The sequence below is a fragment of the Sceloporus occidentalis genome, unplaced genomic scaffold, assembly GCF_023333645.1.
Source record: "Sceloporus occidentalis isolate IW3139 unplaced genomic scaffold, rSceOcc1.0.p SCAF_4, whole genome shotgun sequence".
Classification (NCBI taxonomy): domain Eukaryota; kingdom Metazoa; phylum Chordata; class Lepidosauria; order Squamata; family Phrynosomatidae; genus Sceloporus; species Sceloporus occidentalis.
Genome location: NW_028316984.1, coordinates 118,867,334 through 118,886,025, shown reverse-complemented (window position 1 = coordinate 118,886,025; position 18,692 = coordinate 118,867,334). Strand labels below are relative to the sequence as shown.

General features: G+C 38.2%; 1 protein-coding gene across 1 annotated transcript in view; it reads left to right on the top strand.

Annotated features, from left to right (window-relative positions):
• Positions 1-1,964: 1,964 nt before the first annotated feature.
• Positions 1,965-18,692, top strand: part of SLC6A5 (solute carrier family 6 member 5) — an 82,747-nt gene continuing 66,019 nt past the window's right edge. The window contains exons 1-6 of the mRNA XM_089523484.1: positions 1,965-2,070; positions 2,909-3,082; positions 10,849-10,993; positions 13,341-13,473; positions 14,713-14,847; positions 16,853-16,956. Coding sequence (XP_089379610.1) covers positions 1,965-2,070; positions 2,909-3,082; positions 10,849-10,993; positions 13,341-13,473; positions 14,713-14,847; positions 16,853-16,956 — 797 coding nt within the window. The remainder of the gene's footprint in view (positions 2,071-2,908; positions 3,083-10,848; positions 10,994-13,340; positions 13,474-14,712; positions 14,848-16,852; positions 16,957-18,692) is intronic.

Below are 18,692 nucleotides of genomic sequence, written 5' to 3'. Positions count from 1 at the left end.
CTTGCCTAGGAAAACCCTAATTGCAGGCAACTTGAAGGCACACCACCATACACCAAACATAGGTGCCTGACTTCACCAGAATGGAGTCTCTTGAAGGTTTATGAACAGTGTGTGCCTGGAATACAAATGTGCTCATGAGCCTGTTCACATAGCACTTTGTTTAGATAAAGGGAGCAAAAGGTAGGTCCTGGCACAGATGCTCAGAGCCAACTGGCCACAGACTCCCAAAGGGAGGCAGAGGGGCTCAAGCCTCCCTGTGACTGGGCTTTGGGCTGAAACTCTTGAAATGCTTTTGCAAAGTTGGACCATCAAGACTGCTCTGTACTTGAGCTTCTGCAGGAACCAAACACTAGATGATTACATACTAAGAAATATTATGATAGAAGTCGTGGTGGAGTCCTCCCAAGAGTAATAAAGGGTGTCTGCAATCTGTCCTTGGCTCTCATATTTGGGAGCAAGCTACATACAAAACCTGGAAGATATTTCCAAGTGCACATTGGGCCTGTAAGTGTCTTCATATTTAAGGATTTTTCCATGATAATGGATGGAAAAAAAAATTTGCCCTCCCCTTGAAAGTAGTTCAAGTAAGCAACATTAATAACAATATGCCCATGAAAAACAGTTCCAGAATCCCTGCCACTTGCTAACAGGCTGTCAAACCAGGCTTATATTCTTACAAAACCAGTGGCAGCAGTCGAACAACAAAAGACTAAGATAGTCACACAAACTCACTAATAAGGATCAAAAACTGTTTACAAACATTGTATGCCTAGGGCTGCCAGAGTGAAAACTGGAGATGGTTCTTGAATAATATTTTCTATGAGTAAGCTGACTTTCTCTTCAGCATGGCTGTACCTCACTTAGGCCTCATGGTCACTTTCTAATGTTATCTTTTTAGCCCCTTGATTTTAGTTCACTAGTTTTCAAGTTAGGTTGTATACCTAGGTTGCTCAGTTCAGGACAATCTTCTCTGAGTTCAGTGAGGCTGCTTCTCAAATTGGCTGCAGAAGTTTCACAGATTTGTAGTTTGTTTAATAACCCTTTTATATCTCTGAAAAGATTTCCCAACAGTATACCATAAAAACCATAAATATATTGATAAAATACATAAAGTCATACAAATATCCGTACACACACTCCTACAATGACTATCAGATCAATAAAACTAAATTGGAAAATCTGAGGAGGGTGCATGCCTGTGAAGCTTTTAGCAAGTATCAAACCCTCACAACTATTAATCCAGGCATTAGTTTCAGGAGCAAGGTGTAATCCTGAACCTTCTATAATTTATCTGCTAAATTCTACTGAAATAAGTGGGATTTCCTTTAGACTAATGGAATCCACTGGTTGATCCTGGGCAAATCACATCCTCTCAGCCTCGAAGGATGGCAATGACAACCCCCCCTTAATAAAACTTGCCAAGAAAATCCTGTGATAAAGTTTGCCTTAGGGTTGCCATAAGACAAAATGACTTGAAGGCACACAACAATAACAACAACAACAACAACAACAACAAATGTTTTTAAGACATCATGAAAAGTATTTGTGCTTGATTGCCAGAACTGGGAATTCTATGGGGAGTGACTAATTATCAAAGTTTTTTTTGGGAGATCTCTGTCAATAAAGCAGGTATGGGAATCATGCAACCCTCCAGGTGTTATTGGACTGCAACATCCAGCAGCCCTAGCAAGTATAGCCAATGGTGAGGAGTGCTGAGAGTTGCTGTCCAACAACATCTGGAAGGCCACATGGTTCTCACCTTTATAATCCTAAAGATTCTTCAAGATTGAAGACATGCTAGTTACAAAAGGATTGGTGAAGAGAACCAATATGGGTGTTGTACAAAAAAAATTGTGCTATATGAAATAGGAAGAGTAGTGAGGGTTGGACTATTTCTCCCACACTGTCTCTGAGCTTTATCTTCTCCTTTTCTATTAGGTGCATTTCTTATTCCCTATTTGACCATGTTGGCTTTGGCTGGAGTTCCTATCTTTTTCTTGGAAGTTTCTCTGGGGCAATTTGCTAGCCAGGGCCCCGTGTCTGTTTGGAAAGCCATCCCTGCCTTACAAGGTGAGCCTTGACCAAGGAACCTTATATGGTTTCTCTTCCATTTAAACAAGAGTGGTGAAATGGATCCTTGTTAAATGTGTGGCATTGTTCCTAGTAGGTGAGGCACTGCAGTCTTGCTTTGAACTTGAGATGACCTTGGGAAGACAGAAATAGTGGCAATGCAGCACTTTTTCTGCTTTAGTGACTTCTTACTGCATTTCCCAGCAGGAGAACATTTGATGGCTGTCTCACTTTGACTGTATCTCACATGTGTAATAAGGCAGCAATACTTGTCTTCAAAGCTAAATAACTCATGCACATTAGTTTCCCACTTCCCCTGCAGAGAATGCCTTGGGTACAGCCATTTTAGAGTTCGCTGTGTGTATGTCTAGGATAATGAAGGAGGATCCATGTCAAGATTTCAAGGCCTATTCTTGGGTAGATTAAAATCAAATGGCAAGGAAATCGGGTACTCTAAAAACATTCATTCTGCTTTCTAAAATCTGGCATATTAAGTAATAGCCCCAGATACAGGAATAAATATATGTCATCTCAAATGTGGGATGAAAATGATAATTCCTCTGTTTGTCCTAATGATAGTCTGCTATTGACTGAAATGCAAATATGTTTTCTGCAGCATGGTGGAGGTCACTATCTAATCATTACATCCTCTGATCTTAGTAGGGCTTACTTCTGACCTAGATTTCTTATAAAAGAAAAATCTGAACAAAGTAATCAGTAAACAAGAACAGATTTGTACATTAGTATTTCGGTGTTTTCTTTCAGATCACTGTCTGTTTATTTACTAACTTAAAGTCAAGTGGTGTCTAATTTTCCCTGTTTCTCTTTCCTCCCATAGGCTGTGGCATTGCTATGCTGATTATCTCGGTCCTAATAGCCATATATTATAATATTATATTGTGCTACACACTTTTCTACCTTTTTGCATCTCTTGTAAATGTGTTACCTTGGGCTTCCTGTGACAATCCATGGAACACTCCGGATTGTAGAGATAAAGACAAACTTTTATTAGGTAAGTTGGTCCATGACTTTCTTTTATAGGCTATTATATCTTGGTATTTGTATCTGTCAATAGGTTTACACTATGCTGCCAGTTTAATGTATTTTGTACTCCAGACAGGTCTCTCTTAAAATACAGAACAATAAACATTTCATAAATCTGTTGGTATAAATGTCAAGGTCTTCTTTTCATTATCGGGATTACAGCTTTAAAGGTTACGTTGATCAAATTAAAGATGATAATAGCAAAGTTGTACTGAAAGATGGCAATTCAAAAGGATATTGACAGGCTAGAATGTGTTCAGAAGAGGACAAATAATATGGTAAAAGGTTGGGAAGCAAAGCCTTATGAGGAATGGCATGGAAAACTAGCTATGTTTAGTTTGGGAAGAGAAGGTTGAGAGATGTAATGAGAACAATATTTAAATATCTTGAGGGATGCAATGTTGAAGATGAGGTGAGTTTATTTTCTGCTCTTTGAGAGACTAGAACACATACCAATGCAAGGAAAGAGATTCCTCCTAAATATTAGGATGAATGCTTTGACCATAACAGTTGTATGACAGTGGAGTATGGCTTGGAGGGTGATGTAATTTCCTTTGGAGGTTTTTAAACAGAGGTTGGATGAGTATCTTTTGAGAATACTTCAGTTGCATAGTACAGCATGACAGGGGATTGGACTAAATAGCCCTGACAGTCTCTTCCAACTCTATGAAAATGGCACTTCATTTCACAGGTCCATACTCAAGTTGCAAAATGGAGGTGGCATTTTGTACAAAGTTATCTGTAGTCAGGAGAGATTCTTACCATTTCTACCTATGGAAGATCTTTAAACATGTTTGTGCAGATAACATGTATAGTCTTTCTTGAACCTTGCAACTTGGTGATAAATCCCCACATTTGCCCCATGGTGGTTCATGACTCCTATCTCAATGAGAATCCACTTTGGGTTTTAGTTCAAACTAAAGCTATCCAAAGTTCTGAACCTATTTTGAGTATATGTTTCAATTCAGATGAAAACCCTGAGCAGATTCACCACTTGCAAGTCAGCTGCTACCAGTGTATCTGCATTCTGACAGTCCATGAAATACTAGCCTAGTTCTTCATAAAGGACGCTTCTCAGATTGCAGTACATTTTCAGATCTACTGAAGGATTTTTCAAAAAGTAGTTGTTCCCATTGCCAAATAACATCACTTTCTGGAGCAAGGTATAACACTGAACCAGCCCATGATGTTGAGCAATGCCATTTGGTTGGTCCAGTCATTCTTTTAGGAATGAAAATAAACAAAAGTAGGTCCTTATTATGAGAAGAAGGTGTGCTATAATGCAGACTGAGTGATTTTTCATGGGGTGAACGGCTATTATGCACACTTGAAGTCTCAGACGTATCATGGAGCTCATTACCATGCTGCTTAAATTGCAAGAAATTGAGAAATTTATGAATGATGCTCTGAAACATGTTAACTGAAAAATTAGACAGGCAAATACAGAATAAGATGAGGAACAGATGACAGAATTACCATCAATCCTGCAGTATACATTCCATGTCAAAGGGCAATGTTTACTTAGGTGTGAGTCTCATTGTGTTCAGTAGGGATTAATCTCTACTATGTGCTTAGGACTGTAGCTTGAATCACTACAACATACTGATTTGTAGCATATTTTATATTTAAGACAGGTATTTTAGAATTAAGATGGCTACTATAGTAATTCATCCCTGTGCCATTTAAAAAGTATGCATAGATGGGATTTTGGTAAGCAGACAGGCTATTCTCACACTTTCTGCACTGAAACATAATGAACTACAAGTTTTAAATTTCAGTTCTTCAAGAGATAATAGGAGTCCTATGGCATTTCCATCAGATAGTTATCCTAACTTCTGGTGTGCATTCAAGTTGTTTTCAGGCCTCTCAGAATGCACCTAGTAGACACGAGTCCACACTCCTCAGCATAAACCTCAATAGTTCAGCAGTTCTTGGAAGCACCTCACCCTAACCAAATGCATCTACCAATGCAATGCTCATAACACTCCTTTGGAACCAATAAAACTTTGTGATTTCTGGGCATCTTTGTGGCCTGGTATCAATGGGATGATTATAGGCTGAGTTTAGAGTTTTAGCCTCAATTTAGGGATGATCTGAAGAGGGCTAGATCCTGGCTCTCTTCAAGTGGTTGGACAACCCATTCACTTCCAGTGGAAAATTCATTTTGGATGCAGTGGCTTAGTGGTTAAGAAGGTTGGCAGCTCAAGGCCTGAGTGCTGCATGATGGGGTGAACTCCTGTCACTAGTCCCAGTTTCTGCCAACCTAGCAGTTTGAAAGCATGCAAATGCAAGTAGATAGATAGGTACCACTTCTCAGTGGGACGGTAACAGCATTTGGTGCAGTCATGCTGGCCATATGACCACCAGAGCAATCTTTGGACAATGCTGGTTCTTCAGCTTAGTAACAGAGATGATCACTGCCCCACAGTCAGTTATGACTAGACATTCATATCAAGGGACTATTTTTACCTTTACCTTTACCTAATATTGGAAAAGAATGGTTTCTGTACTGACTGTCAGCTGGAATTATAATTATTGCTACATATATGGTTCCACTGACATTTGTAGGATTTACCTGTGACTTCTTAAGATTATTTCTGCATTACACAGTAGAGAAAGAAGAGGTGGTGTAACACTGCAGCTTGGTCAATCCCTTACCATTGGCTATGCTGGTTAGAAAGATGTAGTTCAGCAACATTTGGAAGACTATATATGCTCTTTAGTCTGGATGCAGAAGTTGTTATTTGTTTGTGATGCTAACATCACTATTCTATTTGTGCATTTTAAGAGACAAATCTCATTAATCTCTGTGGTAGTGAGACCTATATCTTGGTAAAATGCTGAAGATTGCTATCATGTAGTGCAATGTATGTTTGCTAGGAAGTAAGTCCTAGTTCACTCAGCAAGATTAATCCCAGGTAAATGTATATTGGTTTCATAGAACCTTCAGATATGTTAAATATGCAGTGCGACAGGATGCATACATGACACACATCTCATACAACACTTCCAAAGTTCAAACTGTGCAAATTAAAAAGGTAGATGAGAAGTACAAGCTGTTGGAGCAAAAAGCCACAGATTTGGAAAGTTACCTTTTGACTACAACTCCAAGAAACTCCAGCGTAGTATGGTTTTCTGGATATAATCCAAAAAGCCACTTTTCCAGACTCTGGATCCCTCACCCAAGAAATTCCTTCTTAAATATTATACAGGAATCATAGCACTAGGATTTTTTTTTGTACTTTCCCCCAGCTCATGTTTAATCTGTCTGAATGTAATCTACTTTAGACAACAAAGTAGAATCACAAGGGGAATACTGCTAACAATGGCTTTTCTGTAGAGAATGATACTAGGCTAGGCTATGAAGTACTGGTCTACTTATGGTTTGTATCTCCAGTATCATGTTTTTGAATGCCCGCACATTAAGTCTGTATGTTAACATTTGCAGAATAAGAAACTGAATATTTACTTCACAGTGTCCTATGTTATGTTACACTTCTTCTACAAAAGCTAATGCTGATCTTTGTCAGATATTGGAAAAGGGATAGAATACACCAAAAGATGGCTGTTCTTCAGTTAGATGATTCCGCCTCATAGACAGTCTTGGAAGAATAACTAAGGGCTGACAGTATGTTTATACTATAAAGGTGACTCTACAGTCACTAGTACACTTAGCAATTCCTCAGCAAAATATGTGTAGTACTCTTCAAAAAATGTGCAAAACCAGAAGATAAAATAGTTGTAGCCCCTTATGTTTCTATCTGAACATTTTTAGAAGTAGGTAGGGAAAATGCCTTGTCCCTAGGGCAAACCAGAAATCAACAATTCCCATTATTTGATCAGATGTGACCCATAGAGATGTTTCTTGAATTTGGACAGAGCACATCCAGATTCGTCCATGCTTCTGGGTTTTCATATATCTCCTGGTACAAAATCTGATAAAGACATTGCCTTGCGTTTATGCTTGTGAGACCAGCTATTATTCAGTTTTTATAATCTGTTTTCAGATTTTCACCTGAATCCTAAACACGTTGATGGAGAAATACAATCTTGTCTTCCACTGAGTGCAGTGGTATTTCCATCCATTAATGCTTTGGACTGTAGCAATTTTTAATGCTTGGACTGCAGCTCTTTTAATGTTTTCATGCATACTTGAAGGCTAGAAAGAAACCGTGAACACATTTTTTAAAATACAAAAAAAGCACAAAAGACTTTTCCCTTTCCCTTAAGGATCCTCTCCTAAAGAATACTTTCACATATTACTAATTGTCCATGGAAATGTGATTTCATGCTGGTATCTCTCAGCTCAGTGTAGTCATTATTTCCTATCTATCATTCAAGGTTTGATGGATAGCACTGCATGTTTGTCCTCTGCTGCAAAGTGATTGCACCCTCTGCTGTTCTGAACTATGTAGTGCAGTGAAATGAACAGCTCTAGAAAGCTAAGCTGTAAAAAAAAAGCTTGCTGCAGTGCAGCAAAAGTGACCTTACATGTCATAGTGTGATCTCACTCATGCTACACTATGCTCAGGAAAGGGATAAGTCCAGTCCAGTCTGTAATACTGGACATGGTCTGTCCTAGTACAGAGTTTACAGCTGCTTATTTCTGGGAATGCACAGCTACTAATACAAGATCATTCAAGCTGCAATGCTACACTCCCTTATCGGGTTTTCATGAATTCAGTGGGGCTTACTTCTGTTCCTAGGACTGCACGTTTTGTAGATTTTTAAAAAAGAGATGGACAAGTTATGCGCTAATGGTTATGCACAATTTTGCCTTCCAAATACTTTCTTTTGAAGAGACTTGGATTATTTGTGTTGCTGGTATAATTATATTGTATGTTCCTGCCTTTGCATCAGTACAATATAGAACATGGGAATATAAGAAAAGTTTGGGCATTCCATACCTGTAATATTGATTTCTTTGTTTGGTGCCCCATTGTATAGAACAGATATCCACATTTCTACCTAATTTGGTCACACTCCTGAAATTGAATTTAGAGAGATGTTTTTTAAAAAGCAACAATTATTTCATAGGATATATTCCACTTGGAAAAAAACCTCCTCTTTTCTCACATTTACTAATGTTAAATCCTTGCAAAACCCAGTAGAATACAATACAGAATTAGTTACAGTTAAACAGGATTTTAGTGGGGTTTAAAAATATCTGATTCTTTAGTGAGTTGTGATAGCCCCTCTGAATGTAAGTACAATATCCTCCATAAGTGGGAAACATATTTATATGCAAGGCTTGGACAAAAAGACATATAGGCGGGGTACAGACCGCCGCTTTGCGGCGGTCTGCCGCCGCCGCCAGTAGGTCCGCGGGGGAGCTGGAGCCTTCAGACGGCCCGACTCCCGCGCGGACCGAAAAAGAAGCTCCAAAATGGAGCTTCTTTTACCGTCGCGTTTGCGACGTAGCGAGGCGCCAGGGGCGCGCTCGCTATGTCACAAGCGGCGCGACGCGTACGGACGCTCAGCGTCCGATATGCAAAGATGGCGGCGCCCATGTGGAAGGGGCGCCGCCATCTTGTACGTATAGGATACGTACTAGGGTTAGGGGGGTGTGGAAGCACCGCCCCTTCCTAACCCTAGTACGTATTCTATACGTACTAAATGGCGGTATGTATCCCGCCATAGTACCAGGTGTTAAAAGAACTACAGCTTTTTAAATATCCACTCCTCAAATCATATTTTGGAAAATCTAGCCATGTGCAGAAAATAGGAGAGCTGAAGAATAACTCTCTCTGCTGGCTGATTTGAGGTATAACATGTTCTTTTTAAAAGGTTTGCACTTATTTCCATGCAGAATGCTTGAGGTTTCTAACAGCTGGCACTAGTGGGATTGATAAAACAGAGGCCTATGTAAAGGACTGATTTCAGAACAATTAACTAGATTTTTCTTTTTCTTTGATTTTTTTTATAGCTAGTCACCTCTAATGACTTTTAAAATCAAATTTCAAAATGCTTTGGTTGAAAAGTCATTTGTACTGCGTCAGGATGACAGAGAAGATTCATTCATTCCAGCTTATAAATGACTTGTTGTTGTTGTTGTCAATTGCCATCAAGTTGACTTGGACTTCAGCATAAAATTTAAAAATGTTTAAAATTGCATAATTCTGAGATTTCCATTTCATTATCTTAGTTTAATATTTTTGGAATTGTGAAGAGCCCTATTTATCTGGTTTGGGAAAACAAAGGAAGAGTCTCAGGCTGTGTCTACACTGGAGAATTAATGCAGTTTGACCCAGCTTTAACTGTCATGGCTCACTGCTGTGGAGTTCTGGGACTTGCAGTTTTGTGAGATATTTAGCTTTCATATTTAGATGTCAGCAGTTCTAGATTTTGTTGGACAGTACTAGTCAGAAAAATTATTGGTGTTGAGTATTTGGAGCTGCTGTAGTCCTGAAACATATGAAGGACTGCATGATGCCTACCTACCCTGATGTAGTTGTTAGTCTCACATATAGGTAATCTGACTTGACTTGGAAGGTCATTTCACATATTTGTAAATCTGGAATAATAGTTAGAAAATAACCTACATCGTATTTTTTTTTTACTTTGAACACTTTCAAATAGAGAAGCAGGTTATAAAAGTACTAAAACATAGCTTGGGTCCATACTATTTGAAGGATCCTAACTCCCTATATGAGCCTGTATGAGCTTTACCTCAGCACATTTGTTGGTAACGTGAGAGAAATGGCTGCTGAGAAGTGGCTCCGGGATTTTTCCAGGGAAGAGTGACCAAAACTGTAAAAAGTCTGAAGCCATGCCCTGTGAGGGAAAGCTTAGCCTGGAGAAGATAAGGTCAAGAGGTGATATGACAGCCATGTCCCTGGCCCACTGTATTTATGTATTGTTGTGGTTTTATTATGGTTGCTATTTTCAGTGGCCAGAGGAACTAAATACGAAACTAGCTCATTAATGACAATATAAAATAATCAACCATGGAGCCATTGATTAACAGTCCACAGCTCATTTTGCTGTATAGATTGCACACCAAAATATTGAAACTAATGCTGTGAAATTGCTGACAGAGGCTTATACTATAGCAATGACTGCAGAACCTTTTGTGGAGTCATGACTCACAAGCCTGTCTTTCCTGTCTTTAAAATTAAAGCCACGCCAGCCTTTCGGAGTATAGATCCATTTGCATATGTGTTCAGATAGGCACTAGAAACTCGCTGTGGTCCTGCCACATTGTGCTTGTGATTTCTCCTTCATTTGAGCATCAGCTTTGTGACTACTCATCATCCATGGCTAGCAATGGATAGAGAGATAACCCTGGGCTTGTACATATGCAACAAATGCAGGATTAGAAGCAGCCCCACAACCCTATACGTATTTACTTAGGAGAAGCCCTATCAAAGAATAACTCAGGATAGGACTGGGTTTCATTTCATCTTAAATCCAAATATTTCAGTTTTGCTTATTTGTGATTCTTGGTGTGCCTATATTAATCTAGTAACATTCCAAGCACTGAATTAGATACACAGCAGTTTGAGACAAATTAGTCTCGTCAGTAAAAAAAGAAGTCTCCAATGTGATTAATGTTCAGAGCAAAGATCTATCTTTCTGTTCAACAAGATGCTGGTACTTAATTAATTTTTTAGATGCTGAAATAAAACCTACTTGAGATGCAAGATACTGTTTTTCTTTCTTGTTATTCTTCAAGAGTCTTCAGGTATGTATTAGCCAAAATAGTTGATTTTTTTGCTTTGTGTCTTTTGTCAGATTCCTGTATCATTGGTGATCGGCCCAAATTACAAATAAAGAACTCCACTTTCTGTATGAGTGCCTATCCAAACTTGACAATGGTAAATTACACCACCAGCCATGTCAACAAAACTTTTGTCAGTGGCAGTGAAGAGTACTTCAAGTAAGATTTTATTTAAAAAGACTTTTTGAACAGACAATTTAAAAATAAATCGAAGCATCAAAGTTACTGGTTAAATAATCAACCATTTTTACTAATATGTTTGAAGGTTTTTCAGTTACAAATTATGCTAACCATTTCACTAACCAATATTATGTTAACTGCTAAACGTAAACACCAATTTTCACTTATACATTCTCTTTTCAGATTCAGCATAGATCAAATTAATAAAGTACAATATACTGCTAATCAAAGGAAAGCCTGTAATTACATTTTCTATTAGTTCTTTCTCTTCATTGGTTTTGTGCATAGACTTCATTTAGATATGTTTCATAGGCTTGGACTTCAGTAATGAGTTGATTGCTGCTGATATGTAGGCAAATGCAATTTTATGGAATGTTGAAAGATACACCAGAAAAACAACACATAGGTCTGAGATTCAAGAAGCAAAGCCACTCGAGAGCATTTCTGAAGAGTGGGGTATAAGTACAATAAACAAATAAAATAAATATGACATCCAGTGGTTGGGATATGATCTTTGATATTGGGTACATGTGCCATCAAATCAAATTTAAGTCTTGGTTGTCTAAACCTGACACCATCTACTTCACAGGACTCTTGTAAGGACTGAAAGAACTCTTTGCCACAGAAGTGATACTATGGCCTGTTACAGACTGCCAAAATAAAGCTGCTTCGGGTCTCTTTGGAGGTATGCTATTTAAATGATGCATGGGTCCTAAGAGTCTGGAGGTCGCGCCAAAGCCACACTCCATTCCTAAGCACTGGAGTGCAGCTTTGGTACAGCTTCTGGATTCTTAGGACCCAGCATACCTCCAAAGAGACCCAGCATACCTCCAAAGAGACCCGAAGCAGCTTTATTTTGGCAGTCTGTAACAGGCCTGTGTTACTATAGCTTACCTGAGTTTTAGGGACTGGCTGCACTATATAGTTTTGGGGGAAAAATAAATATGGAGAAGGATAATGAAATATCCAGGTAGATTAATAAAAGTTACAACATGATTAAAAAACCCTAGGAAAATAAAAATGTTATTGCCTTGATGCTCATAGGATATTAGATTAGGACCTCTTTGAACATGGTATTTCACACCAGGGGTCCAATTTTTGACAAGGTGCTTTTACTTGTAGACATCTGTCATGCTTCAGTTGAAAGATGGACTTGGATGAATATCATAGGGTCTAAGTAGACATGTATGGGAAGAGGGGATCCTAAGTATTTACTTATTCATTTAATTTATATCCCACCCTTCTCCCAGCACAGGACTCAAGAGGGCTACAATAAATAAAAACAGCTACAAAAATAATATTAGTAAAAAAAAGTTTTAAATACACAGTTCAACAACAATTCTATTAAAACCCCAAAGTTAAAACAATTTGGAACACACTTTAAACATATTAAAAAGATATGGCAGATATGATATGACTAGTGTTACTCTCAAAGCATCTTGCAAATGTGTTACAATATGCTACTGAGGGTTCTACCATGTTTCCTACTTTCAGTAGACTCTGAATCCATAGGAAAAATTCTGTTGGGCAAAATTCTGTGAGGACACAATAGTGGTGGAACAAAATGTTTTGCCACTGTCAAACCTACACAGTGCATTCAATAACAAGCCCTTCTTTTTATTTATTCACCCCGGTCATGGGATATTCTCCAATTACATTCTTCTGGGCTGCCCTCAGGTTGCCCTCACTAAGGTGTGTGTATGTGTGTGTTTATAGACTCTGTGCCTTCAAATTGCCTGTTGACTTATTGTGACACCATCAATTTCATAGCATTTTCTAAGGTAAGGAATCCTCAGAGGCATTTTCCCCCCCCAGTAAATTCAATACAGCAGAAAAGGACAGAAATTATCCAGAGTTCTCTGGGCTCCCTCAGAGTTCATTAAATTTCAAGGGAACAATATTGTTATTAAGTCTAAATAGCAGCTGAAAATGATCTAGCCATGTCAGGGGAAGAGAAAGAAAACCCTTTACTTGTGGACCACTGTCTTCCTGCTGAGAAATAAAATTTAGCAAGGTTACACTCTTTATGCATGTGACACAGTTAGAATTTAAACCCAGATGTCTGAGATTGAAGTAATATCTGTTAACATTCCTATATTGACTGCCAGTGACAATGAATGTAATAAGTTAACTCCCACATATTTCTGGAAGCCATGAAAAATTTCTACTTGACCTCTACTGTGTTTTTTTTTTTAAATCATAATGCCATTGTAAAATATTGATGGTGTAGCGCTGACTGAAAACTACAGCTATATTTAACTTGATAGAAATTACTGTACTTTGGAATTTAGCCTGAAATGACCCATATTGATGATTTGACTATCAGGTACCATGTGTTGAAGATTTCTGCAGGAATTGAATATCCTGGCGAAATCAGGTGGCCTTTGGCACTGTCTCTCTTTCTGGCTTGGGTAATTGTTTATGCGTCCCTGGCTAAAGGAATAAAGACTTCAGGAAAAGTAAGTGAATATCTTCCTTTAAACTATACATACATTTTAAATGCTCACTTAGGACTTACACATTGTACCATATATTCAGTGCTTAATAGCTTATTGAGAAGTGTGGTAACAGCATGACTCTTGTCAGTTTGTATGGAGTTGAAGAAAAGTTGTTAAAGCCAATGTTTTCATTGATACACATATTTGTTAAGTTCTTAAGTGCTCATAGCTCATACATGAATTTTCTCATGGCATGCTTCCTACAATTCCTATGCCTTTAGTTTTAAGGATACATAACTGCATTACAATGATCACCATACAGGTACAAAGTGTATTTATGCCCCATACTTTAGTATGAACTGTGACTAAGTAATGTAGTCAAAATATGCATACCAATTACAGCAGTGTGATGTAGTAGATGACTGTTATCCTTGAGCACTGGAATATATCAAAGGTATTTTATATTCAGTGTTATCCATGCCAACACTGAAGTAGGTATACATCTGAGAAAGTAGGCTCAAGTTTATGAAATTTCATGCGACAAGCTTCTTTCTTTCAGTTAGTCTCAAAGGTGCTACAAGATTCCTTTGCATATTGATTTTCCAGACTAACATGGCTACGTCTTTGAATTTTACTTTGAAATATGTTAATTAAGGTGTACTTTCAAACAAATATATACAATACAGTATAAAGATCACAGTGGGGCTGTGCAGACCACCAGGAAAAGCCAGCATAGGGACAGAGTTGGGGTGTAGCATCATCACGACGCATGGCCGACCTCTGCCCCCCGGGCACTCTGATGCCATGTGCCACTCCACACAGCGCGCAGCATCATGATGTGCCTCCAATGCTGCTTTTTGCAGTTCCTTTTTGTGCCCTCAAAGGACCAGATTGGGGCTGCGGCGTGAGGTTGCTTTGGCCCTGATCCAGCTAGGAAAAAGGCAGCATCCCGCCGCCCCTTAGGGGCTGTCTGCACAGCCCCAGTCTTGGTAGTATTAATGCAAATGGTTGTCTGGTCTGTTAATCCTTTATCAAGATTATACTTTGTAGAGCTTTATCAAGATATAGTTGGTTAAGTATTACACTCATAAAGACCTCTGTAATTAATAATCCTATTATCTCTATAGGTGACTTTGTTTCCCATTGGCCAGTGTCACTGGCTCTATCTATGTAATGACCTGTTGTAGACAATGAGGCAGTAATAATACTTAGAAACTCTACTCCAGTGAGTAATGCTTTGTCTATATATGGTTTCTTTAGGTGGTGTATTTCACTGCTACATTCCCTTATGTTGTGCTTATCATCTTACTCATCAGAGGAGTAACCCTTCCAGGAGCCGGGGCTGGAATCTGGTACTTCATCACACCTAAGTGGGAGAAACTAACTGATGCTATGGTGGGCTTATAATTCCAGTTATAGCACTCTAATAGGGTGAATAATTCACACAGACTTATTATTTGCTGTACATTAGGAAAGCTAACAGAGATGTATGACCAATGCTATGTCAGCTTCATGCTGTCTTTTATGGCTAAATTGATTATGCATAATTGAATTAGATTTTTGTAAAATTCATTTTTTGCTTCCCTTTAGTACATTGCTTTAGTGGTTACATCGATTCTGCATGTAAGGAAGTGAAGCATGGCCATAAAGTTGCTGAATTGTTCTCAAGCTGGTTATGCACCATATTTATGCAGTATGGGAGGAAATTAAGGGTTCCATGCAGTCCGAGAGAAGGGTGTGAAGAAGTCACCTGGTCACTTAACAGTCTGTGATGTCTACATTACACTGGGTGGAATCCAAACTTATGTCTGTCTGCACTGCAGAAATAATGCAGTTTGACACCACATTAACTGCCATGGCTCAATGCTACAGAATTCTGGGATTTGTAGTTTTGTGAGTTATTTAGCATTCTTTGTTAGAGAGTTCTGGTGCCACAACAAACTATAAATCCCAGCGGTGTTAAACTGCATTCTTTCTGCATTTTATCAACATTTTATCTCTTGATGTTCCATTGTTGCTTTCTGCTGTTTTATCTCATCATGTTAAATTTATTTATCTTATCAATTTTTTAATGTTCCATTGTGCTTTTTACTGCATGATTTTTTGAATTATATTTTTGTATGACTTTATATGGAATTAGGGAACTTTTGTTAAATCTGAAAGAAAGGATGTAAATATCTAAACTAAGTAAACACTTCCATTTGGAAGGGAAATTAATTAAGCACAAGGGAAATGGTATTTAATTGTAACTGTACATTAGTGTTGCAGCTTTGAAAAGGAATGAATATAATTAATCATAGGGAATCTTTGATTTAAATAGTATTAATATGGGCAACCCATGTCCAGTGGATCCTTATGCAGACCAAGACCATCACTTAATTTTTTAAAAGACAAAATTATTCTATTAGCAATTAGTGAGAATGCCATTCAGTCTTGATTGTTCTTAGCAGCGAACATGATCATTGCAATTCATGCAGAGATATGTCCATGACTGAAATATAATTGCTAGTAATGCTGAGAGTGGGAATTTGGTAAGTCAATATGTATGTTCCATTGATTCAGTGAGTCTACCAGTTGGAACAAGGTATTGGTTTTGGCCATATATTTCTTAAACATCCCATCCCCTAATTACTAGGACCTGTTATAGGAGTAGGAATCTCGGGCCATCCAGATGTTTTGGATTTCAACTTCCAAAAGATCCACCAGCAGAGACACTGATAGGGGATTCTAATGCAGTGGGAGAATACTTTATGAATCCCTGGGCTAAAAGATCCCCATCCTTTTCCTATTGTTAGACAGTTTATGATAACCAGAGGCCATTCACACTATACAACTGTAGCATTATGATTCTGCTTTAACTGTCATGGCTACATCCTCTGGGTTTATAGTCTGGGGTTTATAGTCCAATGAAATATTAGAGATTTCTGGAAGAGAATGCCAAGTATCCCTCCATAAAACTCAAAGCCCAGGATTTCATAGGATCAAGCCAAGGCACTTAAAGTGGAATCTTGTTATTCTAATAGTGAAGAGTGAAAGGACTCCAGCTATTGATCAGCATGGGCAATTTATCAGTAACTAGATTATCCCAGCATGCTTACATCAGCTGCAGTTAATATTTGCAAAGCTGTAGTGTCAATACTGAAGAACTCCCCTGCTCAGATCAATAATTTCAAAAGCCTCATTTTAATATTCAGACATCACTTTCTGCTTCCAACTATTCCTGTAAATTCTGCTTCCCATAGCAACCTGCTTTGCCCAGATACCTATCAGATTCAGTTTTACATAGAGCATCTTGGATAATCCCATTGAGCCACATGCAAAACCATTAGTGATGTTATTCACTTTTGTAAAGACACTTGTTGAAATTGTCACTAATTATCTCCACTGGACATCTTTTTAGGTGTGGAAAGATGCCGCCACGCAAATCTTTTTCTCTTTGTCTGCTGCATGGGGTGGCCTGATTACTTTGTCTTCCTACAACAAATTTCACAACAACCTATACAGGTAAGCTGCAGTATGTTCAATAAAACCAATGGTTTTAACTGGTTGTTGATTTCAAAAACAAATAGAACTAATTTAGATCCTTATCAATTACTGGAGAGGGGCTGGTACATACTTGATTCTTTTCTATTCGTACTACCAGCGGTCCCAAATTATTTGAGATAATTGTCCTGATTTGTATGGTTTTGAAATGACAAACCAAATAGAACCAGTTTATGTATTCTGAGATATCACATAGGACAAAAAAATTAAAACCATGTGGAGGGAATTACAGACTACTAGCCTAGGGTGTCTAGATATCAGGACCTGGTTCCTCTTTTCCTATGTACAGACAAGGGGAAATATTCTCAGAGCTAGAAACCTTCTTTGAAAAATGTGTACGCATTGATTTCATTTGTTATATAAAGAGTTTTTGACTGAATGGCATAGTCGGAGTAACGAGTTTATGCATATGAATCAAACTTAATGACATCCCCAGGAGCTTCTCTTTGTAACACCAACCTTATAACATCATAAGATCATGGCTCCTGTGACATCACAAGTCCCCAAGTCTCAGGTTTTGTCTCTGAGATCTCAGCCTGGGAAAGTACTGAGTCTGGGATAGTCCTATACATTGGGGGTTCTTGTACCCAGAAAATAAGCTTTCTACAGAAAAGAAATACATGACCACCACAGAGTAAAAAAATACATGACCACCACATCCCATAGTAAAAAAATAGTACAACCCAGAAAAGCTTGTTCCATATGATATTTCTGAACCTCCTGGACTTGAAAGTTCTGGTTTTCCCCACTAAATATTTGTCTGTTCCCATGGCTATGAGAACTGTGGCATCGTTGGCCAGTATCATGCTGGAACTCAATCCTAAAACACATTTTCCTTCAAGTATAAAAACAGTCTATTGCTTATTGGCAAACCCCATTGGACTCATGGGGTTTGTGTGTCCTACTTCCTCTTGAATGTTTGCCCTAATTAAAAAGAGTCCAGGTTGAAGAGCAATCTAGGGAGTTGTCAAGAACCAGGGATAGCAACATGAAATACACTACATGTCTATTTCTCCTGGAGAAGGCCTTGAGATTCAGAAATAGGTCAGAATCCAGCTGTGGTGAGCACTCTGCATCAACAAGGGTAATCTGCCATTTCTATGCTGCTATTACTATCACTAGCAAGATGATTGTTCCTAATGGTGCATTAACACCAAGTTCAGATTAAGAAAGGCTCTCTAAAGTCTTAAAGCTGAAACTTTAAATTAAAGGTAATTGATAAATTGATAACTTCCTACAGAGCTGGGAAGGAGCCAAAATATTTGGCCTCTTTTCCCCTTCCCCTTCTTTATTTATAAACACAGACTCAATATCTATCTATCTATCTATCTATCATCTATCTATCTATCTATCTATCTATCTATCTATCTATTCTACTCTGCATGTTCCACCATTTGAAGAAACTTTAAAAACATTGAAGATATGGTAAAAATTAACAAATTCAACAGTAGTAAGAAATTATATGTACACAAGAAGGCTTGTACAACAGAAGGCTGTTACCAGGATCTGGTTGCCCCCTTCCCTGGCCTTTTTCTGCCAGCAGGTGAAGACCTTTTCATTCACTCAGGGGTTTGAGATTTAAATGATGTAGCAGTAGTACATGTGAAGTGGTGTGTTGTATTTTAAAATCTTATATTAGTCATTACATTTTAAATATGTTTTAACTGTTTTTAACCACATTTTTAAAAAAAATACTA